The sequence below is a fragment of the Furipterus horrens genome, unplaced genomic scaffold (genome assembly GCF_987537825.1).
Source record: "Furipterus horrens unplaced genomic scaffold, mFurHor1.1.pri manual_scaffold_11, whole genome shotgun sequence".
In the NCBI taxonomy this organism is placed as follows: Eukaryota; Metazoa; Chordata; class Mammalia; order Chiroptera; family Furipteridae; genus Furipterus; species Furipterus horrens.
In genome coordinates this window covers 15,950,117-15,977,901 of record NW_028327181.1, presented here as the reverse complement: position 1 = coordinate 15,977,901, position 27,785 = coordinate 15,950,117, and the positions used below count along the sequence as shown (strand labels likewise).

General features: G+C 50.5%; 3 protein-coding genes and 1 long non-coding RNA gene across 5 annotated transcripts; 1 reads left to right on the top strand and 3 right to left on the bottom strand.

Moving 5' to 3' along the window:
- Nucleotides 1-467: 467 nt before the first annotated feature.
- On the bottom strand, nucleotides 468-7,157 carry CUNH5orf52 (chromosome unknown C5orf52 homolog). Its single transcript, XM_090291372.1, has 3 exons — nucleotides 6,378-7,157; nucleotides 4,195-4,303; nucleotides 468-773 (listed from the first exon to the last, which is right to left on the bottom strand). Exons 1-3 carry the CDS (start codon nucleotides 6,644-6,646, stop codon nucleotides 549-551), a joined length of 603 nt encoding a protein of 200 aa, XP_090147498.1. The 5' UTR covers nucleotides 6,647-7,157; the 3' UTR covers nucleotides 468-548.
- A 2,467-nt stretch (nucleotides 7,158-9,624) lies between these two features.
- DUSP18 (dual specificity phosphatase 18) lies at nucleotides 9,625-10,808 on the top strand. 2 transcript variants are annotated; one of them, XM_090291639.1, is made up of 2 exons: nucleotides 9,625-10,293; nucleotides 10,404-10,661. In XM_090291639.1, the coding sequence occupies exons 1-2, from the start codon at nucleotides 10,125-10,127 to the stop codon at nucleotides 10,586-10,588; spliced, it is 354 nt and encodes a 117-aa protein (XP_090147765.1). In that variant the 5' UTR covers nucleotides 9,625-10,124; the 3' UTR covers nucleotides 10,589-10,661. The 2 variants fall into 2 exon arrangements, with proteins under 2 accessions (XP_090147765.1, XP_090147764.1); XM_090291638.1 differs by having other exon boundaries at nucleotides 9,625-10,808.
- Nucleotides 10,809-11,275: 467 nt separating this feature from the next.
- LOC149997033 (uncharacterized) lies at nucleotides 11,276-15,746 on the bottom strand. The gene is made up of 3 exons (XR_016514082.1): nucleotides 15,697-15,746; nucleotides 12,057-12,169; nucleotides 11,276-11,733 (listed from the first exon to the last, which is right to left on the bottom strand). It is a non-coding gene; the product is annotated as an uncharacterized LOC149997033 (long non-coding RNA).
- A 3,624-nt stretch (nucleotides 15,747-19,370) lies between these two features.
- On the bottom strand, nucleotides 19,371-25,952 carry SLC35E4 (solute carrier family 35 member E4). The gene is made up of 2 exons (XM_090291085.1): nucleotides 24,669-25,952; nucleotides 19,371-20,311 (listed from the first exon to the last, which is right to left on the bottom strand). Exons 1-2 carry the CDS (start codon nucleotides 25,285-25,287, stop codon nucleotides 19,878-19,880), a joined length of 1,053 nt encoding a protein of 350 aa, XP_090147211.1. The 5' UTR covers nucleotides 25,288-25,952; the 3' UTR covers nucleotides 19,371-19,877.
- Between the last annotated feature and the right edge of the window lie 1,833 nt (nucleotides 25,953-27,785).

Below are 27,785 nucleotides of genomic sequence, written 5' to 3'. Positions count from 1 at the left end.
AGGTTGGAAGCCAAGTGGAGCCATCATGATGAGAGCCATTGGAAATGATGAGCCCTGGGCCAGGGACGCCACATTCTCACGCCAGTTCTTGAAGGCAGAGTCCCTCACTACTCCACTGTTCTTTCAGATAAGGAAACAGAGGTTCAGAGAGTTTACTGTCACACTGCTGATGGAGAAATAGCACTTAACCCAGGTCTGTCTGGTGCCCCATCCTTACCACTGTAATGAAGGTTAGGCATTACTGAGCCCTTTCCATCTAAGTTACCATTGTCCCAGTGTACCTGGCCTGGCATCCCATCTCAGACATGTGGGTACTGAAGGTCAATCTTTGTTTCAGTTGTGAAAGCTGGCTTGGTTAAGCCCCCTCCACTGAGGCAGCTAGGGGATTATCAGGAGCTCCTTTTACCAGAACAGAGGGAATGGGGGTGGGCAAGGAATACCAGAATTGCTAGCGTTTTTGTGCTCCACTGCCTGCTGGTCTTGGTTTATTATTGTTCTACAATGGTGTTAGCTGGCTAGCTCCTACGTATTCTCCTTTCAGTCTAATGTCACAACCCCGGGGTAGGTCGTCTGCCTTGACTAGGGTGGTTGGCTTTTCTTGTTAGGATGGAGTGACCTTGCGCATGCACGCGGGTGCTATTCAGGTACTGCCGGATATTCATGGATTCCCGTTTCCAGCGCATCAGCTTTCTAAGCTGGTCAATCATGAACTTTTTTCTCAAGTGGTCATGCAAGTGGCTCATCTTTTTCTTGGTCTTTTCTGAAGCTTTCATCTTACAAAAAAAAAGAAAACAGATGAGATTAGGATAAACTACTTCATAACAAGAGAGGCATCTGTGTTGCTGATACGAGAGGTGGAAAATGTGCCAGCTGGACCCAATATTCCATAAATAATTTGACTCACAGGGAGTCTCAGTTTCCCTATTTGTAAAATGTGGGCATTGAGCTAGAAAACTCCTATGCTACCTTCTGGCAGTATGCAGCCGAGGACCCTGATTTTGACCTTACCACCTCTATATGAAGACTGGTCAGAAGGAGGTGGGGGAGGGTGTACAGAAAAGGCGCATCTTGTTCCTTCCCCTTTCCATTCTTTAATTCCTGTCACCACTCCTTATTACTCATTTAGTGCTTCTCACATATTGTGTGTGACATCCCCTACAGCACATTGAACTCTAGTTATTTCTTCTATTATATCGTGTTTGCCCTGTCCCCAACAAGACTATACACTCTGGTAAGTCCCATCCTCTATCTTACTTACTTGTTCATTTATTTATTCCAATAAGGTAGCTGTGGAGAGGATATGAAGGAAAATCAGTTATATGTCTCCATAGAAATTACAACATAGTCAGGAAGAGGAGACACATGCCCAAATATTTCTAAGCAAGGTAGAGAGTGATACACCCCTTTAAAAAGCATAGAGTTCCAAGAAGGGAGATAGCGAGAAAAGCCTCATGGGTACTTGGCATATAAGTTGGGGGGTTTGAGTTTTGAAGGATGGGGAAGTGTTGAGCATGTTGAAACAGGACCAGGTGGGAAGTAATCCTGAGAGTCCACACTTTAACGAACTCTGCTGGGGATTCTAAGCACTGACATTCTCTCAAAATATGCACAATGTAAGCAAACAAGAGCTCCATAAGGCCAATGTTGCCATAATTATTTGACACAGGGAATTAGTGCCTGAGTGGACCTTGGGAACAAAGGATAAAGAGGGAGAGTGGGTGGCAGAAAATATGGACACTAAAAGACATAGTTCAAATCCCTTTCAGTTACTTGATAAAAATATAGACTCCAGAGATACTAGCTTAGTAGGGCTTGGATGGGACCCAGGAATCTTTTTTTTTTTTTTTTTTTTTTTTCATGTACCTGGAACGGTGCTGATACAGCCATTGAGAAATTAAGTAGCCGCTTTGTATCACTATTTTCTAATAGCTCACCCCTGTGGCAGCAGGCTTTTTGGCCTTTCTAAGCTAGTGATTTCACCTTGAGCTTGACTTTCACTATGGATCAGGGTCTCTCAACCTTGACCCAATGACATTTAGGGTCAGGTAATTCTTTGTGGTGAGGAACTGCCCTATGAATCACTGGCCTCTACCTACTAAATGCCAGTAACGCCACCCCACTCTCCCTGGTGCTACCAAGAATGTCTCCAGACATTGCCAATGTCCCCAGTTGAGAGCCATCATTGTTCTTAGAGTGTGCTCAGAGGATTCCCAACACACTAGATCTTGGCTGTGCTCCTTAAGGTCCCGAGAAATCAGTGGTTAGTCAAAGCTGCCTCTTCCCCTAAAGTGAGCACTTTCGGAGGGAAGACAGAAACAACTGCCATGCTGTCACTCAAGCTTCAAATATACTGAGTTCCTACAAGCTGGCTCCTCAGCAAGCCACTGGGTCTACAAACAATGTGAAGATAGCCCCTGTCCTTAAGGGAGATCATCCTGTACCATGGTCAGTCAGACCCAGGTCTGCAACTCAGTGATGATGCACTCTGTGACCTTATGAAGTTACTCCATCTCTCTGAGCCTCAGGTTCCTGAACTATTAAATTGGGTAATAGTACATACTGAATGTTGAATATCTAAAATACATAAGGGCTCAATTCAGCTTTAAAAGAACTTCTGGATGGCTGGAGAATGGCACAGCCCTCTGGTACATATAAAACTTGGGAGAGTTTCCAGTTACAGTATCTCAGAGATACTTACCCCGTTTGCCAGAGGTACAACATCCCCCACCCACTGGTTATAGGAATTGGACTCAACCTCTCCTGGGCCCGTCAGAATGGCTTATACCACCTGGCCCACAGTCATTGGTGCAGGGATGGGCCCATGGCCCAGCATGGGCCAACTAGAGTCCTTTTCCAGGATTCGTCTAATTTGAGCAACAGTGGAAGCACTCCATTTCCTTTCTGGGCTACAGGCCAGAGTTTCCTGTGGCCACACTCCCAGGGACAGCTAGCCTGATGATGATGCCAACATGCAGAAAGAAGCAGAAGAGGAGATGAAGAGGGAGAGTGGAAGACACACCCAATGGTATTGGAGCCCCTGGCTTCTGTCACCCCAAACATTGTGACCCTGCCATATCTATCCTCTATAATGTAAACTCATGGTTCTCTATTTTGCTTGAACTAATTCAACTTCAATTTCTGTCACCTGCAACTGAGAGAAACCCAACAGATCCTATTTTACCAAGGGGAAAAGAGTACAGAAGGAAATATGATTTCTCAGGGTCCCAAGAAGCTGGCCCTGCCCACCTCCAAGTCCATCCCGTTTCTACTACAGCAGGCTACAAGAAGTTTGGCAGAGGGAGAAACAACCAGGTCTCTACACTTCTTTTGGTCTCTGTGGCCCCTGAGAGGATCTAGCACCATCTCTTAAGCCTTCTCCTCTCTTTTCAATATCAGAATCCCATGGGCCCATCCAGATTTGGCCCTGGAACATGGAGGGAAGCTCAACAGAATCAAGAAGGGGGAAGCAGCTCAACTAAGGTCAAACCCTAGTTGTCCATAAGCAAAAACTAGAAGAACCTCAATTCTCATATGAAAAATGGGGAATATCCCTAAAGAAAAAAAGTGACCAAATTGTGTTGATGCCACTTCAAGTTCTAGGACCCAAGACCTCTTCTTATGGAAGATAGTTGGAATCGATTCATGGATTCTTCAAATAGAAAGGTAATGTGCTTTTTTTTTTTTTTTTTTTAATTCTCACATAAGGACATTTTTTTTTTTTCCATTGCTTTTAGAGAGAGAAGAAGGGGGAGAGAGAGACATCAATGTGAGAAACATCGATTGGTTGCCCTCTTGCACACTCCCTGCCTGGGGATTGAACCCACAACTCAGGCATGTGCCCTGACTGGGAATCAAACCCATGACCTTTCAGTCTACCAGACAACACTCCAAGCAACTGAGCTGCACTGGCCAGAGTGGTAATGTGCTTTGAGGGACAAAAATGTCACTAGTGCCGAAACATGAAATCCTTTTCCCAGGCTCCCTCAGCACAGGAACAGCTGTGATACTCTGGGCAAATCAGTAATCCAGTGTCTCAAGTCTCCTCTATAAAATGGGACTTGCATTAGAGCACCATGGTGGCTTCCTACCACCTCTAAGATCTGTGATCTCCTTTAAGGTATCAGTGAGAACAAAATAAATAGGGTTCAAGTCACTAATACCCTCTAACAACACAAAAGCTTGTGAGGACTTTACCTCCATCTCATAGATTCGTTGTGCGTTGAGGTTGTCACGAATAATCACCCGAGATAAGTGGCTCTTGGGTAAAAATTTAGTCACGGCTGCTTCACTGGCGTTCATTAAGCTGACGGGGGCAGAGGAAGGTGGTACAGATTGAGATGGCCGGGGCGAGCGCTAGGGGTCCTGGGATAGTGGCTGAGGCCTCCATGGGTTTCTTGAGAGAGGCATAGCTCTATCATAATCGTCAGAGGAGCAAGGGAGGCCTAGGTTTCTTCCTGTGGGCGTGAAAGGGGTAGTTTCTCAGATGCTGAGAGGAAAAGCCATCCTGGAAAGGGAGTAGGAAGAGCAGTCCACAGGGAAGTATCAACAAGGGACTTGGAACTGTCTGCTGGAGCAGCCATCTTCAGGAGAAAAGGCAGGATGGAATGGGAAGTGGGGGGTCTTAAAGAAGAGGAGCCAAAGTTGTAGGGTCGGGTTCAAAGGGCTGAATTTGAGGGGAGCTGAGGCGGGGGGACTTGCTCCAGAGCCTAGTTCTGGGGTGAGGAGGAGTCAGAGGAAGCAGGAAAAAGAAAATAGAGTTCAGACAGGGTTAGGCTGGTTAATAGGGGAATTCTAAGGGAAAGGGGCTTGGAAAATGTCACAGGGAGAGAGAAGTATGGGACGGACCAATGTTTGAGGAGACTCTGGAGGGTGAGATGGGATGAGACGGGCTGAGACGGAGGGAAGTGGAGCCAGGTAAAACTAGAGATCATGCTTGGGTCAAAACGAGGAATTGGTCAAACGTGGATAATGCTATGCACTGACTTTTCCCTTTTTGATAATTTGGTTACACCACGAAGTAGTTTGCAATCATGTACCTTTAAATGTTGTTGCCCACTTCAAAATAATTGCTCATAATTTCTTTCTAAAATGTGGAAACTAAATGTACAGCAGGGAAGAAATTGAATAAATTGTGCTTAGGTCATACAATAAAATACTCCACAGTTATGAATGAAACAGATATTCATAGTGTATTAGGTGGTGAGAAAAGCAGGCGACAAGACAGGGAACTTTTTGATGACATTCCTCCTCCCAAGACATGTGTAAGCATGTAGTAGTACATACATATATAAATGGATCTGGAAAAATATACAAAATGTTAACAGTGATTGTCTCTGGCCATTCATTTTGCTTGTCTGTCTTGTCTAATTTTTCTATAATAATTGTATGCTACTTTCATAAAACAAAAAGACAATTTTGAAAAGAAAACATGTTGAAGGATTAAAAAATATTTTTTTGTAATTCATTTTCAGCCAATTTGGAACCACGGTTTTATGAATGTTTTTACATTCACAAACTAGTGGAAATAAACAGCCCCAATCTCCCATTTACAATTTTCTGACAGCAAAGGCATGAGGTGATGAAAAAGGCTGGTCTAGAGTGAGATGCTCACATACAAAAGTCCCCAAACTGTTTTTTTTTTTTAAGATTTAAAATATTTAAAGACACATAAGACTCTTTACCTATACAGTGGTGCACCAAATTTACCAGTACTTCCCGGAAAGGAAGAAAAAGAGGCAGTGACTGGAAATATTCCCTTTCAAGTAGTAAATGGTCATTTTGAACCAAATCATTTTCCAAAGCAAGGACTCTGTGGGAGAGGGGAGAATGCCGGCAGGAGGTGTGAAATGAACGTGGGGAGGGGAAACGGGCGTCTGTGGGGACTGAGGCCGGGCTGAGGGAACCGAGCGTTTTCTCTCTGGGGCCCGAGGCCGGACTGGGGCCCGGCCGAGGCATCTGGAGTTTTCCCAGGGCCACTGGAGAATGTAGAGGCTGAGGAGGGGGTGTCAGGCCTGAGCGGACCTGCACCTCGCCAGGCTCTAAGGAAGTTCAAGGCTCAGCCCAAAGGGCGCTGGGGACCCCCCCGGCTACACGATGTCAAGGACGACTCGGTGAATGTGTGGGTTGGAGGTGGGATTCCCTGTTTCTTCCCGGAGTCAGGGCTGAGGGGATTCGGGCTCCAGGCAGTGGGAAGAGCTGAACCAGGAAGAAGCTGGGGCCCGGGTCTGTGAGGAATCGCGACTCTCCTGGGGTCTAGGAAAGAGCCGGACTCTGGGGGAGACAGCCGGGATCCAAGGGGCCAGCTGAGGGAACGGGGGCTGAGGGAGCTCGGTCTCCCTCCAGGCGTGTGACGGACGCCCTGGGCACCCGGGCCGCACCTGAAGAGCACGAGCGGCTGCACGGTCCGCGGGCGCAGGAAGATGATCTGCGGCTGGGCCCCTACGTTGCTTTCGGGGCTGCTGCCGAACCTATGGCGCCGGGAGAAGGCTGTTGCCGGAGAGGTGCCAGAACTGGTGGTGGTCTTGATAGAGGCCATTTTGGCCGTGGGAGAGCATAAATCCCATGTGACTGAGGGCTTTTGCTGCTGGGCAGTCTGCTTCTCCTTGTCAGCGAACGACTGAGGAACAGGAGCCGGAATAGAAGCCATTCTGGTGGACACGCGCGGACGTGGAGCCCCTGCAGAAACTCAGTGAGCTGAACACCGCTTGTTGCCCCGGAGACGGACAAGTGGGGCGGGACCCGTGGGATTGGACAGGCCCGGAGCTCGAAAGGCTGAGGACACAGCAAGATTGTCCCTCGGCTGTTGCCGTGGTGCGGCCCGGCAATTGCCATGGAGACGTGCTAGGCCAGCGCGCGCTGAGCTGATGCTACTGTTGGAATAGGACGACCTGGCCCCCACGTGATCGTGGCGCGGGTAACGGGGTGAGTGCGGGCGGGGAGACGAGGCCGGCGTTCCTCCGAAGACTGGGCACGGCGGATTCCTCCTTGCGACGAGGGACCATTACTAGGGAAACCGGAGCGCCCGGCAGACACGGATCGTGGCTCCCGGGTCGCCACCGGTCTTCTCTCTCCCGGAGACCCTCGTCCGAGCCTCTGGGTGCGGTCGCTTCCTGAACGAACCTGCCCTCGCGGCGGGAGAGAGGTAAGACCGTCTGGGTCTTAATACCCAGCAAACGAGGAAGTCCATTACAATGCTAACTTCCCAGGAAAACTATCTGGCTCTCCACGGAACTGGCGCCTTGGTCCTATCAGCCAGTGGACTTTGTTCCTCATGTATAACCCAGAATTAACAAACGCCCCGCGGTGTTTGGCGACCTTTCCCACATATAATGAGACCAGAAAGACGGGCTTTTGGACCTGCTCTGTGACCCTAGACCGGTCCTTTAAAAAAAAAATTTTTTTTTTTTTTTAGAGGAAAAGGAAGGGGGAAAGAAACATCGACGTGCTAGAGAAATATCGATCTATCGGTTGCCTCTCGCTCCTCTCAACCGGGGACCTGGCCTGCAACCCAGGCAATGTGCCCTGACCTGGAATCAAACCAGGGTCCATGGCCCACCAACTGGGCCACACCGGTCAGGGTGACAGGTCATTTTCCCTCCCTATCTCACTTTCCCAATCTGTAAAATGTAGATATTAACTCCGGACATGGGCCTATTATGTTGCTTTGAAGGAGATGAGGGAAGCCAAAGGCTTTGTAGGCTGTAAAACGGCGAAACTGAGCAACAGTGGAGTTGCTCTTTCTCCACGTCCCTCCCCTTCACTCTAAACGTTCTAGAGATCTTTGTGTCATTTCTTCAAGTGATCTTCACAACTTTTTAGCCCTGGGCTAGAATTAAATTCCTTTAGTCTTCACTTCCTTAATGCCCTGCATATCAACTTCCTTAACAACAGCAAGAATAGTTATTATTTCTAGAGGACTCACTCTATGCCAGGCCCTGTGTTAAATACTTTACGTGGGTTACCTCATTTCATCATCAGACGATCCTTACTGTTTTCCCTATTTTCCAACTGTGTTGCACCTGTAATTGCCTGTTTAGGGGTCCGTAACTGTTTTGTACATTTTAGTATCCCCAGCACCTAATAAAATGATTTTCCTACCATCACTACCCTCACCCTCAAGAGCAGTGTCTCTGCAACTTTTTGTCACTGTGATGAACAGCAGTCTCCCCTATTGCTGTTTCCCACTGGGCACTAAGAGGGGGGCGGGTGGTCAGTCTACTGCTCTCTGGAATTTTGGATGAGAAGGATCCAAAACATTTAGGCTTCCAGCTGGGCAGGGGAAGGGAGGCTTTCTTTAAGGACAAACCAGCCCCATTTGCCCTTCCTGGGGTGAGCCTGATGCATTTGATTCTGGCATTGGCAGGTAGGATTTGCCTATGTGGCCTTTTTCCTTCCTCTCCAACAGCCTCAGAACCACACTCATCTCCACCCAGCCCCTCCCCAAATTCTAGAGGAACACAGCCAGAGAACTCATCCTTTCCAGAAGACTTCTCAGAAGGCAGAGTCATGGTTGGAAACATTCCTTCATTCAACAAATATTCATCAAGCACCTACTTGTGGGGACACAGAGCTTGGCACTGGTTACACAGTAGGAGTGAAGATAGACAGAGTGATGTTCCAATGGAACTCACAGATCAAGGCAAAACCACCTCTTCAGGAAGTGTTAAGAAGGAGAACACATAGGGCTTAGAAGGCTGGAGCAGGGACTTGATCAAATGTAGGAGAGAGTTGTGATCCTGAGAGAGTTCCCTTAGGAAGTGATCCTTGGCTAACTCTGCTGGCTCAGCATTCCTCTGCTGAAGGTAACAGATTAGGATCTGACAACCTTATAAGGAAAGAGACTGCGAGCCGCAAAGGCCAGAGAGGACCAGATGTCCATATGGAACTGCAAGTGGCTCAGCCCAGCTGAGGCCCTTCAGGACACAGGGAAGGCTGACAGGAGGCTGGAAAGATGGGCAGGAGCCCGGGTGTAAATAGCCTTGACTGGCAAGCTAAGGGGCTCCATCTCATTCTGACAGTGGGCAGCCACTGAAATATATTAAACAAGGGAACAAAACTTCAGCTTATTTGTTTGTACCACACGAAGACTGCCATTTGGTTTGAGAGGTACTCTAAATCTGAATGCTCCAATTTCAGTGAAACCTGTGAAGATGTGCTGTTTTTATAGCTTTGTTCAAGACTGGGAGAGTAAGGGGCCTGGGATATCTTTTGAGAAGGCAGGAGGTTCTGCCCCACCCTGGAGTGCATGCCATAGTTCTGCTGTACACAGCATCACGCTGGTATGGCTTGCCTACCTGAAGCCCCTCTGCCTCTCTGCACTTGCCATTTGGGGGGTGCTGTGGTGTCCCTTATGCAGGACTCCAGGAAGCTTTCAGTGACCTCTTCCCCTGGCTGTCCTTAGAGGTAAGGTGTAGGAGCATGGCTAATGATGTAGGACTATTGCACATGGGCATATTTTGTCTCTTCGAAGAGATGGTTCTTGGAAAGGGGAAGCTAAGACCCTCCTCTTTCTTATACCCCAGTGACTCCCAGCACATTGGGCTCTGGTTTCATGACACCGATTCAGAGTCTCACGATCTGAACATAAAGTCAGAAAAGGAGAGAGACCATGTGAGTGGTCTGGAAGGAAAGAAAGGATATTGAAGAGAAGAGAGAAGAGGGCTGCGTGAGCCTAGGTGGTGAGTTAGGTAAAGCCTCAGCTATGGGACACAGGCTGGCCTGCCCTACTAAAAATGTGGGGCCCCTTAAGGGAAGCCTTCAGTGCCAGGCTCAGGGGGTTGTCCTGTGTCCTACAATGCACATTAAGACTCCTGAGAAGCATGCTGAAAACGTACATTCCTGTTCCTCACCTCAGAGCCTACTCAGTGGGTTTGAGGAAGAGCTTGGGTATCTGCATTTTTAAAAAGTTCTCTGGGTCATTCTAGTGTGATGATCAGAGGACCACCGTGGGGAATTCTGCTGTAGGCCCATCCATCCATTTTCCAGAAATCCCCTGGGGTTGGCCTGCTGGCCCAGCTGGGCTCCTGCCCTCTGAACATTCTCTCCCTCCTTGCAGTTTTCCATGGACACAGCCTAGCAGAAAGATGCAGCCTGCATGTCTCACTGGCTGCTGACCCACCAGCCTGATGACAGCTTCTCCAGGTACCTTCCCAGTTCAGTTCCGACATCCCTCGGTCAGCGGACTCTCACAGATCACCAGCAGCCTGTATATCAGCAATGGGGTGGCCGCCAATGACAAATTTATGCTCTCCAGCAACCAGATCACCACGGTCATCAATGTCTCAGTGGAGGTGGTGAATACCTGGTATGAAGACATCCAGTACGTACAGGTGCCTGTGGCTGACACACCCACGTCACGTCTCTGTGACTTCTTTGACCGCATTGCTGACCAAATCCACAATGTCGAGGTGAAGCAGGGCCGCACGCTGCTCCACTGTGTGGCTGGCGTGAGCCGCTCTGCTGCCCTCTGCCTCGCCTACCTCATGAAGTACCACTCCATGTCGTTGCTGGATGCCCACACGTGGACCAAATCTCGTCGGCCCATCATCCGGCCCAACAATGGCTTTTGGGAGCAGCTCATCCACTATGAGTTCCAGCTATTTGGCAAGAACACTGTGCACATGGTCAACTCCCCTATGGGATTGATCCCTGATGTTTATGAGAAGGAGGTCCGTTTAATGATTCCATTGTGAGCCATGCCACCAGGCACTGCAGGTGGTCAGAGGTGCAGATCTGCCGTTGATCGGAACTTAAACATTCTCCTTTTGTGATACAGAAAAAAAACAGATGATGCCTTTTTACAAAGCAATAAAAAAAGCATGCTGTAGCTTTTAATCTTGTAATCTATATCTTTAAAGACTAAACTCGCTAAATGTAAAATGGTAAAGATAAGTTTCCTACCCTGTGAGTGACAGGTCGTGGCTGTTGGCCAGAGGGGAGAGTAAGGCAAGGGGTGCCTGGGTCAAATGGATCAGTGCTCAAACCATATGGCAAGACTGAAATCCTGCGGCCTTCCCCCAGACCAACTAACCCAGGAATGAGTCTGCCAATATCCTACCTCATTCTTTCAAACCCAAAGCCAGAGCCTTAAGCATCATGGCATCTCCTTGTTTCTCACAGTAAGAGCCAACCTATTGGATAAGGAACCTTCTTCAGTGTAGGGCCGCAGGCCAACCCCATGCCCACCTTCAACCACAGGGGCGGTTTTCTGGATTGGATTTATACATGAGATAATTTTCAAAGCATTCCATATAATTTTTTTAACTTTTTTTTTTTTTTTGAGTGCTATTGTACATGATAAGGTCTCAAAGTGCCCATGGTAATCCCCTACCAGTCTCTGATGAAAGGTGGCATTAGTTTTCTCTGGGGCATATGTGGAGAGGCCTGACATTAGGCTTCAGGGGTTCCTCTCACAGGCCTTGGTTTGGAAGACTGGAGCTGCAGACTCAAACCTGGGCTTGTCACCTCCTCCTCATTTGATCCTGCATCTCTTGGAGCCTGTTTCCTCATCTGTCCAAACAACCACAGCCCTTTTCTCACAAGGTTATCATGAAGATTCAACAATTCCTTAGTACAGTGCCTGGCACATGCTAGGTGCTTAGTGTGACTGGCAGCTCTCATCACGAATGATGCTGTGACCCTCCTGGTCCAGGTCAGCAGTCATCCTCATAATGGCATTTCCCCCATCTGTGCACAGTCCTTTCCTGTTACAAAGTATTCTTTCAAAAAGTCATCCTGTGTGGGGGAAAAAAAAAAGTGGTTTAAATACTTTCAGACCCTGCCTCAGAAGACACCTAGACTTCAAAGCTTTTTCAGAGCTCTTGTTTTGTTTAATCCACGTGTGAACTGGGAGTCCTAAAGCAAGGAGCATACTTCCAGCTTCCCCCAGAAGTCGTCGTTTAGATCACTGACTATTAGAGCCAGTGCCCTAGTCTGGCTTACCCACTGGGGTCCACAGGGGCATGAGCCAAAGGGACAAATGAATGGGCCCCCCCAGTAGACCATGAAATCAGTGCTCTGACTCACTGTCTACAGTAACATTCCCAGCTATTACTTACATGTCGTTTTCTCCACCATATTCTCTCATTCTCTGTCTTTGATGAGATGAACATTAGACCTTTTGATGCTGTCCCGCAATTCCTGAGGCTCTGTTTTCCTTTTTTTCTCTCTGCTCTTCATATTGGATAACATATTAGTTTTCTCCTGCTGCCATAACATTTGCCACAAACTTAGTGACTTAACACCTGTTATTTCACAATTTCTGGAGGTCAAGAGTCAGGTTGACTGAGTCATTTGCTTGGGTTCTCACAAGGCCAAAATCAAGGAGTTTCATAAGGCTAAAATCAAGTGCATTTTTTACTGGCAGCTCTGGGGAAGATTCTACTTCCAAGCTCACTAAGGCTGCTAATTGAATTCACTTCTTTTCGATAGTGGGAGAGAGGACCCCACTTTCTTACTATACCAGCTGGGGGCTGGTCTTTTCTCCTAAAGCTGCCACATTCCTTCTATTGACTTTCATGTGGCCCTCTTCAACAATGGCAGGTTGAGTCCCTCTCATGCTTTAAATAACTCGACTTTTCCTTCGGCTGAATCTCCGAATTCAGCCAGAGAAAATGCTCTGCTTTTTAAAAATTCACGTAAATAGATTTGACACACTGAAATGAAGATAATCCCAATTTTAAAGTCGGTTTTGTCTACAAAATCCCTTTTGTTATGTAAAATAATACAGAAATTGTTATTTGGTTGTCTTTGGCAGGAGTGGGTGTTCTGCCTATCACAGGTAACTTCTGTTGATCTATTCTTCAAGTTCACAGACTCTTTCCTCTATTGTCTCTGTTCTGCAACCAATGCCACCCAGTATATTTTAAATATTTGATTATTTTCTTAGTTTAAAAATTTCTATTTGGTTATTTTATGTATCTCCTATTTCTCTGCCAAGACTTTCTATTTTCATTTCTAAAGCTTTTTCTGATAATTCCAACATCTGGGTCATCTCCTGTGTTCAGACGGTCTGGGTTCCTTGCATATAGAATAATTTTGGGTTGTATACTGGACATTTGAATATTATGTCCTGAGATTCTAGGTCTTGTTTAAATCCTTTGGAAAATTTTGAGTTTTTGTTTTAGGAGGTAGTTGACCCATTAGGTTAAATTCTGATCTGCCTCCTGTGGGCTGTTAGAAATAAGACAACAGGTCCAAAATGGAGTCATGTATGCTAAACCCCATGTCACCAAATCAAGACTTAATTACAGTTTCAGCTCTCCCAGAAATGTAATCTTAAACCAATCAATCAAGAATTACCTGATAGACCCTGCCATCCCCGATAATCTTGCTAACAAACCCACTTTTTGCTTAGGATAACCTCCTTGGTCCTGCTTCCATTTGCCTATAAAGGTCTTTTATTTTGTATGGTTCATTGGAGCTCCTTTTTTATCTGCTAGATTGGATGCTGCTCAATTCATGAATTGTTGAATAAAGCCAATAAGATCTTTAAAAAATTTACTCACTTGCATTTTGTTTTTTAATAGGACCAGACTTCCATTATCAGGTCAGTTTTCAAAACTTACAATGTAAGTCAGATCTGTCCTAAGTTTGTGCCACCCAGGGGCCAGTTTGAAATCTGGGTGGTCTACCTGAAAGTGTAGTTCTCAAAGTCGTTGGAATATTGTTTAGGGTCAGACCCATGCATGTGAGCCAAGCAGTCCATATTGCAACTTTATGGGATACATTTCTCGAACTCCCTCCTCTCCACAACCTTCCCCTCCCCCCACTCTCCAGTTGTCATGACCACTCATTCTCTAGTTTTTCAGCTAGAAATCAGAACTTTTGTCTTCCTGCTCTGCTGCATACATTCAGGGACCAGATCTGCTCTGGGGCCAATTGACAAGATGAAGAGAGAAAAAAGGAAATGGGGATTCATTCACACACACACCCTCTGAGGATTCCCCTCAGAGTTTTAGGTGCTTTTCCAGATGCCACTGCCATCGCTGCCACCAAGTTTGAACTTCGGTATGAGGCTTGCCTGGGAGCAGGGCCATATGGAGAGAAGAAAAGGGGAATTTCCCTCATTCTGTCTCTCCTTATGGGAGGAGGCCCCTCTTCCTACTCCTCAGACCACAAGGATAGGGCTTCTCTTGGAGGTCTTTTCGTGTCCAATGCACAGTTCCAGGATTCACACTGCCTTTGCAACCAGGCCAGGAGATACAGGAAACTTGCCACCAGATTGTTTATACTTCAAGTCCTGGTTTCCTTTCCCAATCCACCTACCATTTCTTCTTCAGAGTCCTAAGATAGCTGCTCCATGCATTCTGTCCAAGGTTTTTAGTTGTATTCAGGGGGAAGGACAGACTATACTTACTCTATCTTACTCAGCACTAGAACCCTAAGAAATTTATTTTTCCCACATGCTCATTTGTGGGAAAAGGAAAACAAATATAGTCCATCTACAGTACTATCTTCAAGCAATAACCAAGTCAACATTTTATGGTGTATTTCCTTCCTTCTTTGCATATTTTTATCATTGAGAAAATATAATTTTGGATCTTTCTTTCTAAATTAAATTTTTGATATTCAGAATTGGACGTGGTGGGACCAGTATTGCACATCTTAAGTGCAAGAGGTTGAGGTGGAGGGCTCTTGAGAGGGTCCAAGTCCTTTTCCCAAACAGTTCACTCTAGTTCTTTGAGACTCAGAGTAAAGTGATCCTTTACTCAGAAAATCATGTTGGAGTTTTAATGTAAGCCCGTCATAGGGGAGAATAAAATGGTCCTCACAGGCCAAAAGCCTGGCTTGGAGCAGGAATCCATGCCTCTGTTTGAGTTCATGAACCTTTAATTTACCCACTCCAAAAGTGCAGAATCTCTTTCTTTCATTATGATGAATTAAAGTCAATTAAATTTGGTTTGAGAAGTTTCTGTGAAATTTATTATACCCTGTCAGATAAATAGGGAACATACTGGTAGCCCTGGGGATTTCTCTGAATGGTCTCTGTTGACACGATGATCTCATTACAAATCCCAGTGACTGGTAACTCTTGACCCTGAAATACACGGCCCTGTTTACCTACCCTGGGATGTTAAGTCCACATGCCCGAAGAATCCATCAACCTCCATCTCTGAACTGAGGCTCTATATCAGCTAGGAAGGAGGGTGGGATGAGACTCAAGAGTTGAGGATTCTCATCCTCCTTTGTGACTTCACACAGATTCTGGAGGTTTTCTGGAATTCTGCCTACTCTGTAAAATAGGAGTCACAATGCCATCTGTGACGGTCATAAGAATGTGCCCCTCTAGCCTCCAAATATAGAAAACAATTGACCAAAGCCCCAAATGTTGCTCCCTGAAGTCCATCATTATGTTGTTGTTTTTTAATCCTTACCCAAGGATATGTTTATTGACTTTAGAGATGCGGGGAAGAGAAAAACATCAGTTTGAGAGAGAAATATCAATTGGTTGCCTCTAATACACACCCTTGCTGAGGATCGAAGCCACAACATTTTGGTGTACTGGATTATGCTCCAACCAACTGAACCACCTGGCCAGGGCCCATCACCACGTGCATTTGCCAAGTGCCTGCCGTGGGCCAGGATTTTATGGTACGGTGTCAGGGAAGATGCAGAGGTGTGGCTGACAAGATATCCACGTTGGAGCAGGAAGCTTTCAGATTAATTCCCCATGACCCCAGGCTGTATCTTACTCACTCAGCACTTACTGATGTGGTAGCCAGCCTCAGAAATCAATGATCTCCTCCTTCTGGTACTGATGCCCACATTGAATAGGATTGATCTGTACCCAATAACATATTAGAGAAATGAAGATATTAGAATTAACTAATAAATGAGAGTATTAGAGAAATTATTGTAATTTTCTAAATTGGATCAAAAAGGGCATTGTGGCTTCTAGCTCTGTTGCATCACTCACTCTGGTAGAAGCCAACCACATTGTCACAGAAGCCCTGTGGAGAGGCCTACATGGCAGGGAACCGAGACCTCCTGCCAACAGCCATGGGAATGACCCATCTTGAAAGTGGATGCTCCAGCCCCAGTCAAACCTTCACATGATTGCAGCCCTGGCTACCATCTTGACAGACCCTGAGCCAGAACTATTCCACTTTGCCACTCTCAAGTTCCTGATCCACAGAAACTGTGAGATAATTTATATTGGTTGTTTTAAGCCATAATGTTTGCAGGTAATTTGTTACCCCAAATCAATACAACGGATGCTACTATGTGCTGTATGTAAGACAGTGCCCCCACTGTCACCTGCTCACCTGGATCACAATAATAGCTCTTCCCTGGCTCCTCTGACCCTTCAATATCTCCTCCACATAGGATCCGGACCAAATGGAATATCCATTATCAAGAAATGTTTATTGAACATCATGGCTCTTGCCAGCTCAAAACCTTCCATGGCTCTGCATTGTGTCTTATGTTATTTCCAGGAATCATTTTCAACCAAGTGGAAACAGTGCAAGTTTCTGGCATTCCTAAGCTGATTTGGGAGCAGAGTAGAAAGCAAGAAGACTCCTTGTTTGCCCTGGCCCCTGGAATGGCAATCCAAGTGCCCCTTGGGGAGGTTGGGAGGGGCCCCTGGCAGCTGGAGCTAAGACAAGACAACAGCTTTGTTCTGAATTCACAATGGCAGGGAGCCCAGCAAAGACCCAGCTTCCTCTGCTTCCTCCAAGGCAGAGATGGGTGGTGGGAGCTGGGGTAGCTGCTTCAGCAAGAACATGCCCTGGGGGCTCTCACTGTGCAATGGAAGGCTGGGCGTGAGGGTAGCATGAGAAGCCTGGGAGCAGGTGGGCGGTACCTGGGTGTCTGTAGTGAGTCAGTCTACTAATCTTTCTTAAGGACCTATTAGCTTCCGGGCACTGTTGCTAAGCACTTTAGCCTCCTGGAGCTAGATAGGGTTAGGTTCTACTGCTGCCCCCACTTCAGAGAGGCACAGGAGAGGAGGGCCCTTGCCCTGGGTCACATAATTTAGACATGTCAGAGCTGGGATTTGACAAGGACTGGCCCCTGCTCTTGACTGATATTCTCTCCTGCCTACTTTATCCATGCCACTGCTGGGAGACAGCGGTGAGCTGGACAACTGTCTCAGCCTTCCCAGAGCCCAGTCTGGTGGAGAAAAGGTGATAAACCAGTTCTGAGAATGGAATGTGCACAGGGCTCTGCCTGGAGAAGCACAGGGAGCTGGGGTGACCTTTACCTCAGCATGGCTTGGGGCAGAGCAGGGGCGGGGCCAGGGAAGAGCTTCCCAAGGGAGATGACATCTGTTATCCTGAGGAGGCTTCACAGCAGGGACTGGGTACAAAGATAGAGGCTCAGCGAGAAGAAGTGACTTACCTGAGGTGCTAGAACCAGTAAGAGGCAGAGCCTAGAGGGACAGTGGCCTTTCAATGGGATTCACCCTCTCAGCCTGCTAGTTAGCCCTGTGATCCTCTCTCCCAACTATACTGTGAAGCCAGGAAAGACTAGACGGGTCATACTGTGAGAAAGGGGAGTTAAACTCAGGCTCTCTGACTCCCGACTTGAGTGCTCTCTGAGTGGAAGGGAGGACTTTCACTACGAGCTTGGGGAAATGACCTCAATGCTGGATGGTCCTTAGTTTGCCCAGCCCCCAGGTCAAGCACTGCTCCAGTTGTCCCCTGTCTCAGCCCCACAACCACCAGGGCTGGCTTTCATCCAACAGGAGGCTCACTCTTAAGCCAAGCATTCCCCTGGGCCCAGGAGCCCAGGCAAGGGTGCTGCAGGGAGGCTCTTGCTATGACAGGGAGTCCCCTTGAATGGGGAGGAGTCCCGAGTGCCGAGGAGGCTCTGCCCATCCAAAGCCGTCTATCCTCTGTCCTGTTTGTCTAAGCCATAGAATGGGTCCTGGAGGTGCCCAGGCTACACCAGGACAGGGCTGGGCCATTGGCATCTCTGAGTCACAGGGAGGGTGGGTGGTAAGTGACTCATACTAGGCCCACTTCCTTCCACAAGGCCAGCCTAGATGGAGGTCAAGGCCAGGGGACCTTGCACATGTCCTTTCTGGGCCAGGTAACTCCCAGGCTTGGGCTCACCCCCTCAGGCAGCCCTGTCTAGCTAGCATTGGCTGGCATAGCGGTGCTCCACGAATTCTGGCTGTGTGAATGAATGATTCCTCCCTGAGTCCCAGGCCCCCTAGATCCCAGCCCCAACCTAGCCTAGCTCCCATTCTCACACAGAAGGGGGATACTGTCTCACCTTCCAGATGGGGCTGGAGAAAGTAGATGATAAGGTGATAGCCCAAGGTAGGGATCAAGCCAGCTAACACCATCACCCCTTTTTTCCCCCGGCCCTGCCCACCAGGCTCCTCATTGGAATCCTCTCCATAGAGATCATCAGCCCCATTTTGCAGATATGGAAATTGAGGCTACCTACCTAAGGTACACAGTGACGTGGGCAGAGCAGAACTAGGTCTGTTTTCTTTAATTCAGACAGGGTCCTTGTTGTTTTTAATAGGCAGTCTCCAGCACAGGCAGCTGGGTGGGGCAGGGGGAGCCAAGTACACAGGGCCAAGGAGAGGATGAGAGAGAAGTGAAGCTGAGTTCAGCCAGAAGGTCGGGGGTGGGGGTGAGGGAGGGGACTGGGGTGGCTCTAGGAGTTAGGTCTGCTATCCTAGGTTCTCAACATGACAGCCCTGCTCTCCTGCAAGTCCCCTGGGTCAGCCCACAAGATCCTCCCTTCTGAGTGCACCCATAGCCCTGGGCACAACCCCTTGTCAAGATCCTCCCTTCATCAGGCTTCCTTTTTCGGTTTTCCATTTGGACATTTGCATGTTTGGGTTTTCTCTCCCACGCGAGGGTTTAGCCATGAAAGGGAGAAGGCTATGTAGAGAGATGACACCAGACAGAGGGAGCAGCGTGTGCAAAGGTTCTGGTGAGTGGGCCTGCCATTATGGGGGGCTGGAAGGAAGTCATGAGGCTGGAGGGTGGAGAACAAAGAGAGGAGAAGCGAGACAGGAGCCTGGTGAGCCTGCAGGGGCCGGATCCTGAGGGCCTTGTGGTTTGGGGCAGGGAGTTCTGACTTTTTCCCAAGACAGCTATGGAGCCACAGAAGGCATGATCTTTTAGGAAGATCCCTCTGGGGCTGCGTGGAAGTTGGAGTGGAGGGCCCAGAGCAGAGCAAGGAAGAAGCCACTGTTGCCATCCAGAAGATGGGAAATGGTGGCCTGGCCAGTGGAGGGACTTTAGACAATGGGACTAAGTTGGAGCTTGAACATGTCACAGTGGATAAAGGAGGATGTCCTTGTTTTTCTATGGGCGGCTAGAGGCCAGTGGCCCCATTGCTCTCCCTGTATTTCCTTGGCTGTAACCCTGAGGAATAACACAGGAGTACAAGCAAAAATAGTTTATTTGAGGATGGAAGATCCAAAATGGGGGGGGGGGCAGGGGTGAGGCCACAGTAGCTGCCAGGAGTTGGCACACATGACCCCACCTCCCCAGGGGAGGCCAGCAGCAAGAAGCCCCTCTCAGGGCCCCCAAGCTGCTTCCCCCACTTCCTGGAGGAAGGATTGTGCAACCGCCAAGAATCCTCATCGTCGTCATCAGAACACAGTGAGGTTCTCAAAGTTTGGCCAGCAGTTTTTGGCATAGTCATTGATATTAATAATAATTACTTTGACCAGCACAGTGACTGTGCCAGGCTTGGACCCACCATCCAGTGGTGAGTAGGGTCTGTGATGAGGAGAGGCAGCGGGTCTCTCTGGGTGGTCCAATTCCAGCCTCCAAGGTCACCTTGCTGAAGGCACCTCTCCCTCCCATGGCCCCAGTAACTGCCTGCTCTCCACTTTTCCCGTGGCCACTCTCCAAAGTTAGATTCGGGCTGGGGGTGTCCCAATAGCCCACCTGCTCTCCCAGGTCTCAAAGACCCTTGCCAGGCTGGTTCCTCCGCCAGAAGCCCCAGCGGGCAGCCCAAGAGGCCACGAACTCACAGTTGTGGTAAAGGAACATTCCTGAAAGGGTGAGTGCAATGCCCACGTAGCTGAGGGCACTGAGGCGACTACCAAACAGGAGCCGGGACAGGACAAGGTTGCCCACAACAGTGAGGTTGCCCAGGACGTGGACGGTGAGGGCAGAGGTGAGGGCCAGCAAGGAGAAGCTGGCCAGATTGTAGAGCACGGACAGCAGGCAGCTGAGCAGGATGCAGGCCCAGAGGCGGGAGTCAGTAGGAGCAGGTGACAGAGTCACGCCAGCCTCCAGTACCAAGGCCGCCCCTGCCAGCAGGCAGAAGCTGGGCAGCGAGGTGGCGTACAGCAGGGTCACCGCGTCTAGCCTCTCCTCCTGCAGCAGGGCACCTGCAACCAGGACAGCAGCCATCAGCACCCAGTGGGAAGGAAACCCCCTCTTTGCCAACCCAGCATGACCTCCAAGGCCTGTCCTCCAGGAAGTATGGTCTAACCACTCAGGCAGAGTTAGTGACTTTTGCTCTGTAACATGATAGTCAAGAATCCAGAATCACTCTGCCTGGGCCATGACCTGTATGCACTCCTTACTAGCTGTGACCTGGCACTTTGCTTCATTTCATCAGTGGAGGCCTAGGTTTCTTCATCTGCAGAGTTAGGTGATAATAAAACCTAATACGCAGGGGTTTTTATAAAGCTTAAAATACATAAAAGTGTGCAGTAAATGCAAAAAACTAAAATGAAATAAATAGGCCCTTTATTGCCTCTTCAGACTGCTTTCCATAAGGCTAAAACAATCACCTACTAGTGATAGTCCAGTGATCAGTAAACATGAAGTGTGGCTCCCCGCCAAAAAAACCTTCAGTGGCTCCCCCGGCCCTGGGGAACAACGTCCTAGGCTCTTAACCAGCTTGGAAGGCCCTGCACTCAGTGGCCGTGAGCCGCCTTTTTTGATCTCAGCCCTTATCACAGCCACCACTCCACAGTGACGCTCCCACTACCACAGCAGGGACAGGCCAGCCGTCTCTAGCTCTACCACTTGCTGAACTACATGGCCTTTACTTAAAAAAAAAAAAATTTTTTTTAAATAATAACTTGTTTGAGTCCAATGTTAGGTCCAGTCATTGCTTCACTCACTTATGACTGCTGGTATGACAAGGGAACAACAAAAAAGTCATTGTTTGCGCTTGGCTGTCATTCACTAATCAGCATCTTTTGCTACCAACACTGGGGCTTCTTGAGATGAACCCAGGACTAAGGGGAAACGTTCTAGTTTTGTAAAGAAAGAGGGGATCCTCCCCCCTTGCACATGTGTGACTATGTGCCTGTGTGTGTGTGTGTGTATGCATGCGTACACATGTTACCACACAGCCAGTTCACAAAGGAAGTGGTGCCCGTCATCAAAGTCAGACACAGCTCAGGTGAATGGCGGTATCTGCACAAAGGCAGTGATTGTTTGGGACCTTGTCCAAGTTTTAGTGGTGACAGATGAGTAATCAATCCAGGTGCTCTCTGAGCCTCTATGCATTTTCTGACACACACTTTCCAAAAAGCTACAGAGGACCTTATTCACAGGCGATGCTTAGAATAGGAAATCTCTCCCTATTTCGTTCTGATGTTTTGCCTTTGTTCTCCAGGCAACAGTCCCTCCAGCTAGAGCATTTCTAGAAATGAACAGATAATTGGAATACCTCCTGCTCGTTCTCTCCAAATTTAGCATCGTTAGGAGCTGTCTGTGGCCTGCTTATTAAAGGTCCAGCCATTGAAAGATGTTTAGGATTTCAGGTAAACTTTACCTCTGAGACAGTCAGACAGGAAGGTCCTAACCTCCTCACCCAGCCTCTGAGCCTGTTGTGCATCCCACCCCTTAGTGACCCCTCCTCTGCCAGCCCCACTCCCTAAGCTTCCCATTGCAACCTCTCCTTCTCCAAAGGCATTTTTGTTTAAGCATCTGAACGTGTCCAAGCTTCTGCCACATGCAGACAAACATATTCTCTAGACCCTGTTCCGCTGGTTGCTGGCTTATCCCATCCTCACTCCTTCACTAGCTGCATGGTACCAGGTAAGCCACCCTGGTCTTGGGGAACATGGCAACACCCACCTTACAGGGCCATATGAGGTGCTGAGCACAGGGCCTGGTGCCCAGTGGCAACTGCTCACCATGGCCGCTGTCTCAATCCCACACACTCTGCTCCTGCTGGCTGATGCCTTATGCCCTGGCACGGCCTGTTTCCTGTTCCCAGAATGCCCTTTCCTGCTGTTGCTGTGTGAAGAGCTGGGCACAGCATGGGCACATAGTGAGGGCTCAGCAAGTGTTTGCTACTGTGATTACATTACTGTTACTGTCACCACTCACTGCATGCCTCTTCCCTTAGGCGGCCTTCTCTGGTGTCCCCTATAAGCAACTGCCCTTACCACACCTGTGTTCATCTTGGCTCTGGAGTTTCTCTCCTGTCATTGCGATTTCTGTTTCTGAGGGTGTCTCCCCAGCAGCCTGATAGCTCAGAGGACAAGGGTCAGGTCAGGCTACTCCCTGATGCAGGTGAGGACAGCTGAGAACAGGTTCATACCCCACTTCCCAGCCTCTCTGTGAGTGGGAAGTTGGCATTACTCCTCCCCGCCACGTAGCCCCCTGGGTCTGCAACTGGCCCAGGTAGGAGGGAGGCTGCTGGTCCTGCCCATGGCTGCCTTGGCGCTCCTCTTCCTGGACTGTCACCCTCTGCTCCCATGGGGTCTGTTCTCACAAAAGGAGCTGATGTCGGCCATTTACACTCTAATCTAAACTGGGCCCTAGTGCCTTTCTTGAAACCTCTAGAAGTAGAAACCACCTCTTGTCTAAAACCCATGCCACCCCCCTAGCTCCATTCTGTTCCTCCCCATCTCTGCTGGGCCCCCTCTCTGTTTGTGTGGCTCCCAGCATCCTAAGCTCCCTCATGAGCATCCTGAGCCATGTAGCCCAGCCAACGTGCCAATTCTGCTGTCAGCTCCATTAATAAATCTACCAGTTAAGGAGTACCTGCCCTGTGCCAGGTCCCAGGCCAGGTGCTGGGAACATGGAGATGCCCCAACCTAGTCCATGGCCTCTCAGAGCTCCTGTCTGGTGGGACACAGACAGGTAACAAAGTGGCTATAATATGGGGCATTTGGAGTCTGGATGGAGGAAGCAGAGGGTGCTGTGGGAGCCTGAGGCAAGCACCCTACCCACCTCAGGGGCCAGGTAGTTGACATGGAAGAGATGAGAGGAGCTGGCAGAGGCCAAGAAGTGGCATGATGCCAGGCACCTGCCACTCTGTGCCTCTGTGCCTGGGTTTTCGTCAGCCATAGCCCATTCTGCAGGCTGGGCCTTCTTCTGGATGAGGAGCTCTGGACCTCAGCAGGCATGGTGTGGGCCTCAAGGCTGGAGCCTCCCAGGCCTTGTGGCCCTGCCTGGTTTAGGGGGTGGGGGAGTAGGTGTGTCCATGGGGTCAGGTTTCCCGCTGCCAACTCATGCCCAGAACTCAGGCCTGAGCTCAATCACCAGCTCTCATATAACCTGAGGGCAAAAATAGAACCAGGCTTCAGCCCTGCCACAGGGCCAGGGAGGATGGGGACAGGGCCTCTGGGTCCTGCCTCTGAAGATGCCAGGGCAGGGCTGAATCCTGACTTTAACCTTCCATGGCTGCAGGCCACCCCCAACCCCAGCCCAGTGCCCTTGGATCACCCTTTCCTTCTCACAGGCCTGGGTCACAGGATTTCAGAGTTTGAAGGGAGGGAGAGCAGGAGGCCCCTGGGACTCCATCGACTCCAAACCTTCTCCACCAAACAAATGGGGAGACTGAGGCTCAGACAAGACTCAGGCCTGCCCAAGGTCACCCAATATGAGCAGAGGTGTGGTCTCCCTGCCCCGAGTGGGTGCCCTGGCCTCCCGCACATCTCCTTGGGTTTAGGCAGAGGCCGGGGTTGTGACACAGACTCCCCTCAGAAGGACAGGTAGGAAGGTGGCCTCCACCCTCAGACAGAGTGATTTAGCAGGGTCTAGGCCTGGAGCCTCCACCCGCCCTCTGCTCAGAGCTTCCCCCTGCCCGCCCCTGTCTCCTTTCATCAGAGGTGAGGTAACCCTGGGCAAATCGCAAACCTTTCTGGTTTCAGTTCCATCATCTCTAAGATGGGAGAGAAGGTGCTGGTTGCCGTGATGACTCAAGGTCAACACCCAGCACAGGGCCTGTTACACTACAGCTCCCAGTAAATATGAACCCTTCCCAGACTTAGCCAAACCCTTGGCCTTCCAAATCCCAGCTCAGGGCTTGCCCTCTTTCTCTCTCCCTGGTCCCCGCTGTCAGGTCTCCCTTTGGGGCCACAGCCTTTATGCCACATCTTGGATAGCATGGATGTTGACCGCCTGGGTTCAAATTTTACCTCTGCTGCTCACTGGCCATATGGCCCAGGTCAACCCTCTCTGCTGGTCCAATGGGGACAATGTAGTGATTTCCCCTTGATCGGGGCAGTATGGGGAGATCCAGTGAGATAGAAACAAAATATGGGACACAGGTCAATGGCAACTATTATTACATATTAGTTGGGCCTCTAGAGCCTAAGTTTGGAGCCTAGAACTCACTGAGTTGTTGGCTCTTTTTGAGCCTCAATTTCTGCCGCCATGAAGCTCAGTTTCTTTATCTGTAAAATGGGATACCAGCCCTATCCCTCACAGGGCCATCCAGGCCACACACACCTCCTGATCCCCACCTCCTCAAACAGTGACCCAGGCACTCACTCTGCTGAATGGACTTGAGGCCACGGAGGCAGGTGGCGGCCAGCAGGAAGCCACAGCCAGCGGGTGGTGTCCGGAGCTCACCTGCCAGGCTGCAGGCAGCACCCAGGCAGAGCGGGCCCATGGCAACGAACTGCAGCGGGTGGTGGCGACGGCCAAGCAGGAGCGCCGACAGGGCCAGTGTGATCAGTGGCGTGGTAGTGGTGGCCAGCTGTGCCAGGTCCAGGGGCACAGTGCTCAGGCCCACATTGCCACAGGCCATTGATGTGCCAAAGGTGAGGCTGAGCAGCAGCACTTGGCGGTGGGTACCGCTGGGCATGGGGCGCTGTGCTCCCCGGTGGCATGCCAGCGCTGCTGCCAGCATGTGCAGCGCTGAGAGCAGCAGGGGCCGTCCAAAGCCATGCACCGCGAAAATCCACTTGTTGAGGCTGGACATGCTGGCTCCCGCCAGTAGCCACACCAGTGCTGCTATGGCCACCCGGGCCCGGCCAGGCCGCCCAGGGGCCTGGTGGGTATCAGGGAGGCACTCGGGGGACCCAGCCACCCGAGCACCGCTAGTCTCTGCCACTGCCTCAGCAGAGGTCATCCTGCCTTCATGGTACTCCAGAGGACAGCGGCACATCCGTACCAGAAAGGCTGGGGCAGGAGACCAGCTCCCCGGTGACCAGCTCTGAGCCACTAGAGAGCCCCACTTTGGTCCAGGCCAGATCCTGGTTTCTCAGGTCCCGACTTTCCTTTCAGACAGGTGAGATAACCCCTTCTTCTGCCAGGCCTGTGCCAGCCGAGGTCCAGGAGCTATGCTGTGTTTCCCGCTCACACAAGGCAGAGCCCAGGTCGCGGCTGCTGGGGATGCCAGGCTCTCCGGTGCTCAAGCCTGGCCTAGTAAGCTCTGGGCACCTCTGCCCTGTGCCAGGTGAAGTCTCCACTCTTCTCCCTGCCTAGTGCCCACGCTGTTAGATGGAATCCTCGTTTCTTGTCCTCTTTGGTCCAGACACCGGAATCTCCTCTGTGTTCAGGCCATGCCCAGGCCTGGCAGGGGTGATCCAGGCTCCTGAGCCCGTGCCCAGTGGTGCCCGGTAGTCGCGGCTCGCTGCCTCCGACGGTGTCCAGGCCCGCGCTCCGGCCGGTGCCAGGCGGTGAGCTCGACTCGGCTCGACTCCGGCAGGGCCTGTTCTCCAGCTCCCAGCACTTCGGCTGCGGCTCGGGCTGCGGCTGCGGATCCGGCAACAGCTCCCGCCCGGCTCCAGCCCGGGCCGCGCCAGCCCGGCGAGGCTCCACGCTCTTGGCCCCGCCTCCGCCGCCGCCAGCGCTGCCCGCGCCCCACCCGGAAAGTTGGGCTGAGCCCCGGGCCCCGCCCCTGGCCAGGCCGCGTCCCCGGAGCCTGAAGGGATGTCTCGCCCCGCCCCAACGCCACCCTCCTCGATCGGCCTAGCATTCCCTCCTTCAGTAGACTCCCCCCGCAGCTGAAGTGGTCAGCCTGTCTGTCCCCGGTGGAGGATCAGATCCCTCCCCACCCAGAGCCAAGGCGAGTCTCCCATAGACACCAAAACAGGGAGGGAGACACTGGAGTGTCTTTTTTGAGGGAGCCCAATATAAAACCCCAGCTTCACAGGACACTCCATTATTCTAGGACACCTCCACCCCCACCCAGGGGCTCCCATCCCAGGACCGGTCTCGGGACCTTCCGATCTCTAACCACAGTTATCTCGTGGGACCTCAGCATCCAAAAGAGCTGGACTACAGGGACCCTTAAGGACTCTCCATTGTCTCTCCCTAGTCCCAGCGCCTCCTCTCTCCCCGAGCCCAGGGCGGGTCCCTCTGGGCAGGCAGAGGAAGCTGAATCACCAAGGCTACCACAGTTGCGGAAGCAGGGTAGCGCTGGCCAGCATCCATCCCTGGCCAGCCCCTGTCCCACCTCCTGGGCACTCAGCGCTGACTCATAACTGAACTTCCTGGGGTCCACCCTCTGCCTCCAGCCCTGGCAGAACAAAGGGCCCTGGGTTGGCTGGGAGGCAGAGAGGCTGCCACTAAGCCCTTGCCCCGTCCTGGGTCTCAGCGTTCCCATCTGAACGAGGGATGCCCCAGCGCAGAGCAGGGTGATCTGTATTTCAGGCTCTGCCCTGGCCTCTCTGAGCCTTAGCCAGGTGCGCAGTGCCGGCTGCCAGCGTCTTTCCTTTTGCGGGGCTTCCTTCTCCGCAGAAGCTCCTCCCCACTGGACACGGCTCATCCTTAGCCTGTCAGTGATGACAGCCGCCTGTCTGGAGAAACAAGACCTCACAGGGCGACCACTTAGCCCGGTCTGGCGCGCCCTCTTGTGGCAAGATTACAGAATGGCTGCAAGTGTCCCCAAACCCCATAACACTTCTATCTGGACTTAAAAGCACCAGCCTCACCAGAGACCTGCTCAATCAGAGGCTCTCTGGTAGGCTCAGGAATCTGTGGTTTGGGTACCCTGTGTGTATACTAGAAACCCTGATGGACGTGCTGCCAATCAAAGGGCCCTCCGAGGACGGGCCCCCTTCCTAACCCCAGTGGGATGGGGTGTGCAGGGTGTCTCCCTTGCCTGAACCCCACTTCCCAGAGGGTAACCCAGAGCCTTCCCACTGAGAGGCAAGGTCCCTGCACTCTGGCTGCCGAGGCCTGGGTTTGTGTCCTGACTGCGTTGAGGAAAAGCCAGAGGTGAGAGCTCAAGCTCCAGGGTCTCGCCCTCCAGTTGAATTTGGCCTCTGCCATGTAATCATAACAATCATTGAAGCCTCCGACTTTCAGTGTTTGAGTGAAGGAGCCAAGAGGGCCGGCCACCCCAGGCCAGGCCTGTCTGTATCCTAAGCTGTGCTTGACACTATGCTGTCTCATTTTCCTTCTTTGAACACTAGTTTCCTTATGTGTAAAGGAGAGATGACAACAAAACTATCAACAACCTCAAAGTTATACAAGAAAGTGCCTGGCAAGTACATGCTCCCTAAACAGTAATCAACGTCGCCACTGCCAGCGTTGTTCCCCCAGGACCCAGAATACTCACCCACTCTCCTCCATTCCCTGCCCGGAGAAATCTCTCCTTTATCTGCTCACAGCACCTGCACTTGCTCCCTAGCATGAGGCATCAGGATGCTGGGGCAT

What these genes read in the sequence shown, in the direction of transcription:
- DUSP18 (XM_090291638.1), top strand. Translation starts at nt 10,125, where the DNA reads ATGACAGCTTCTCCAGGTACCTTCCCAGTTCAGTTCCGACATCCCTCG.
- SLC35E4 (XM_090291085.1), bottom strand. Translation starts at nt 25,287, where the DNA reads ATGTGCCGCTGTCCTCTGGAGTACCATGAAGGCAGGATGACCTCTGCT. An exon ending in CCTCAAGTCCATTCAGCAGA is followed by an intron (nt 20,312 to 24,668) that starts GTGAGTGCCTGG and finishes TCCTGGTTGCAG; the next exon opens with GTGCCCTGCTGCAGGAGGAG.
- CUNH5orf52 (XM_090291372.1), bottom strand. Translation starts at nt 6,646, where the DNA reads ATGGCTTCTATTCCGGCTCCTGTTCCTCAGTCGTTCGCTGACAAGGAG. An exon ending in CAGCCGCTCGTGCTCTTCAG is followed by an intron (nt 4,304 to 6,377) that starts GTGCGGCCCGGG and finishes TGCCCCCGTCAG; the next exon opens with CTTAATGAACGCCAGTGAAG. An exon ending in AACGAATCTATGAGATGGAG is followed by an intron (nt 774 to 4,194) that starts GTAAAGTCCTCA and finishes TTTTTTTGTAAG; the next exon opens with ATGAAAGCTTCAGAAAAGAC.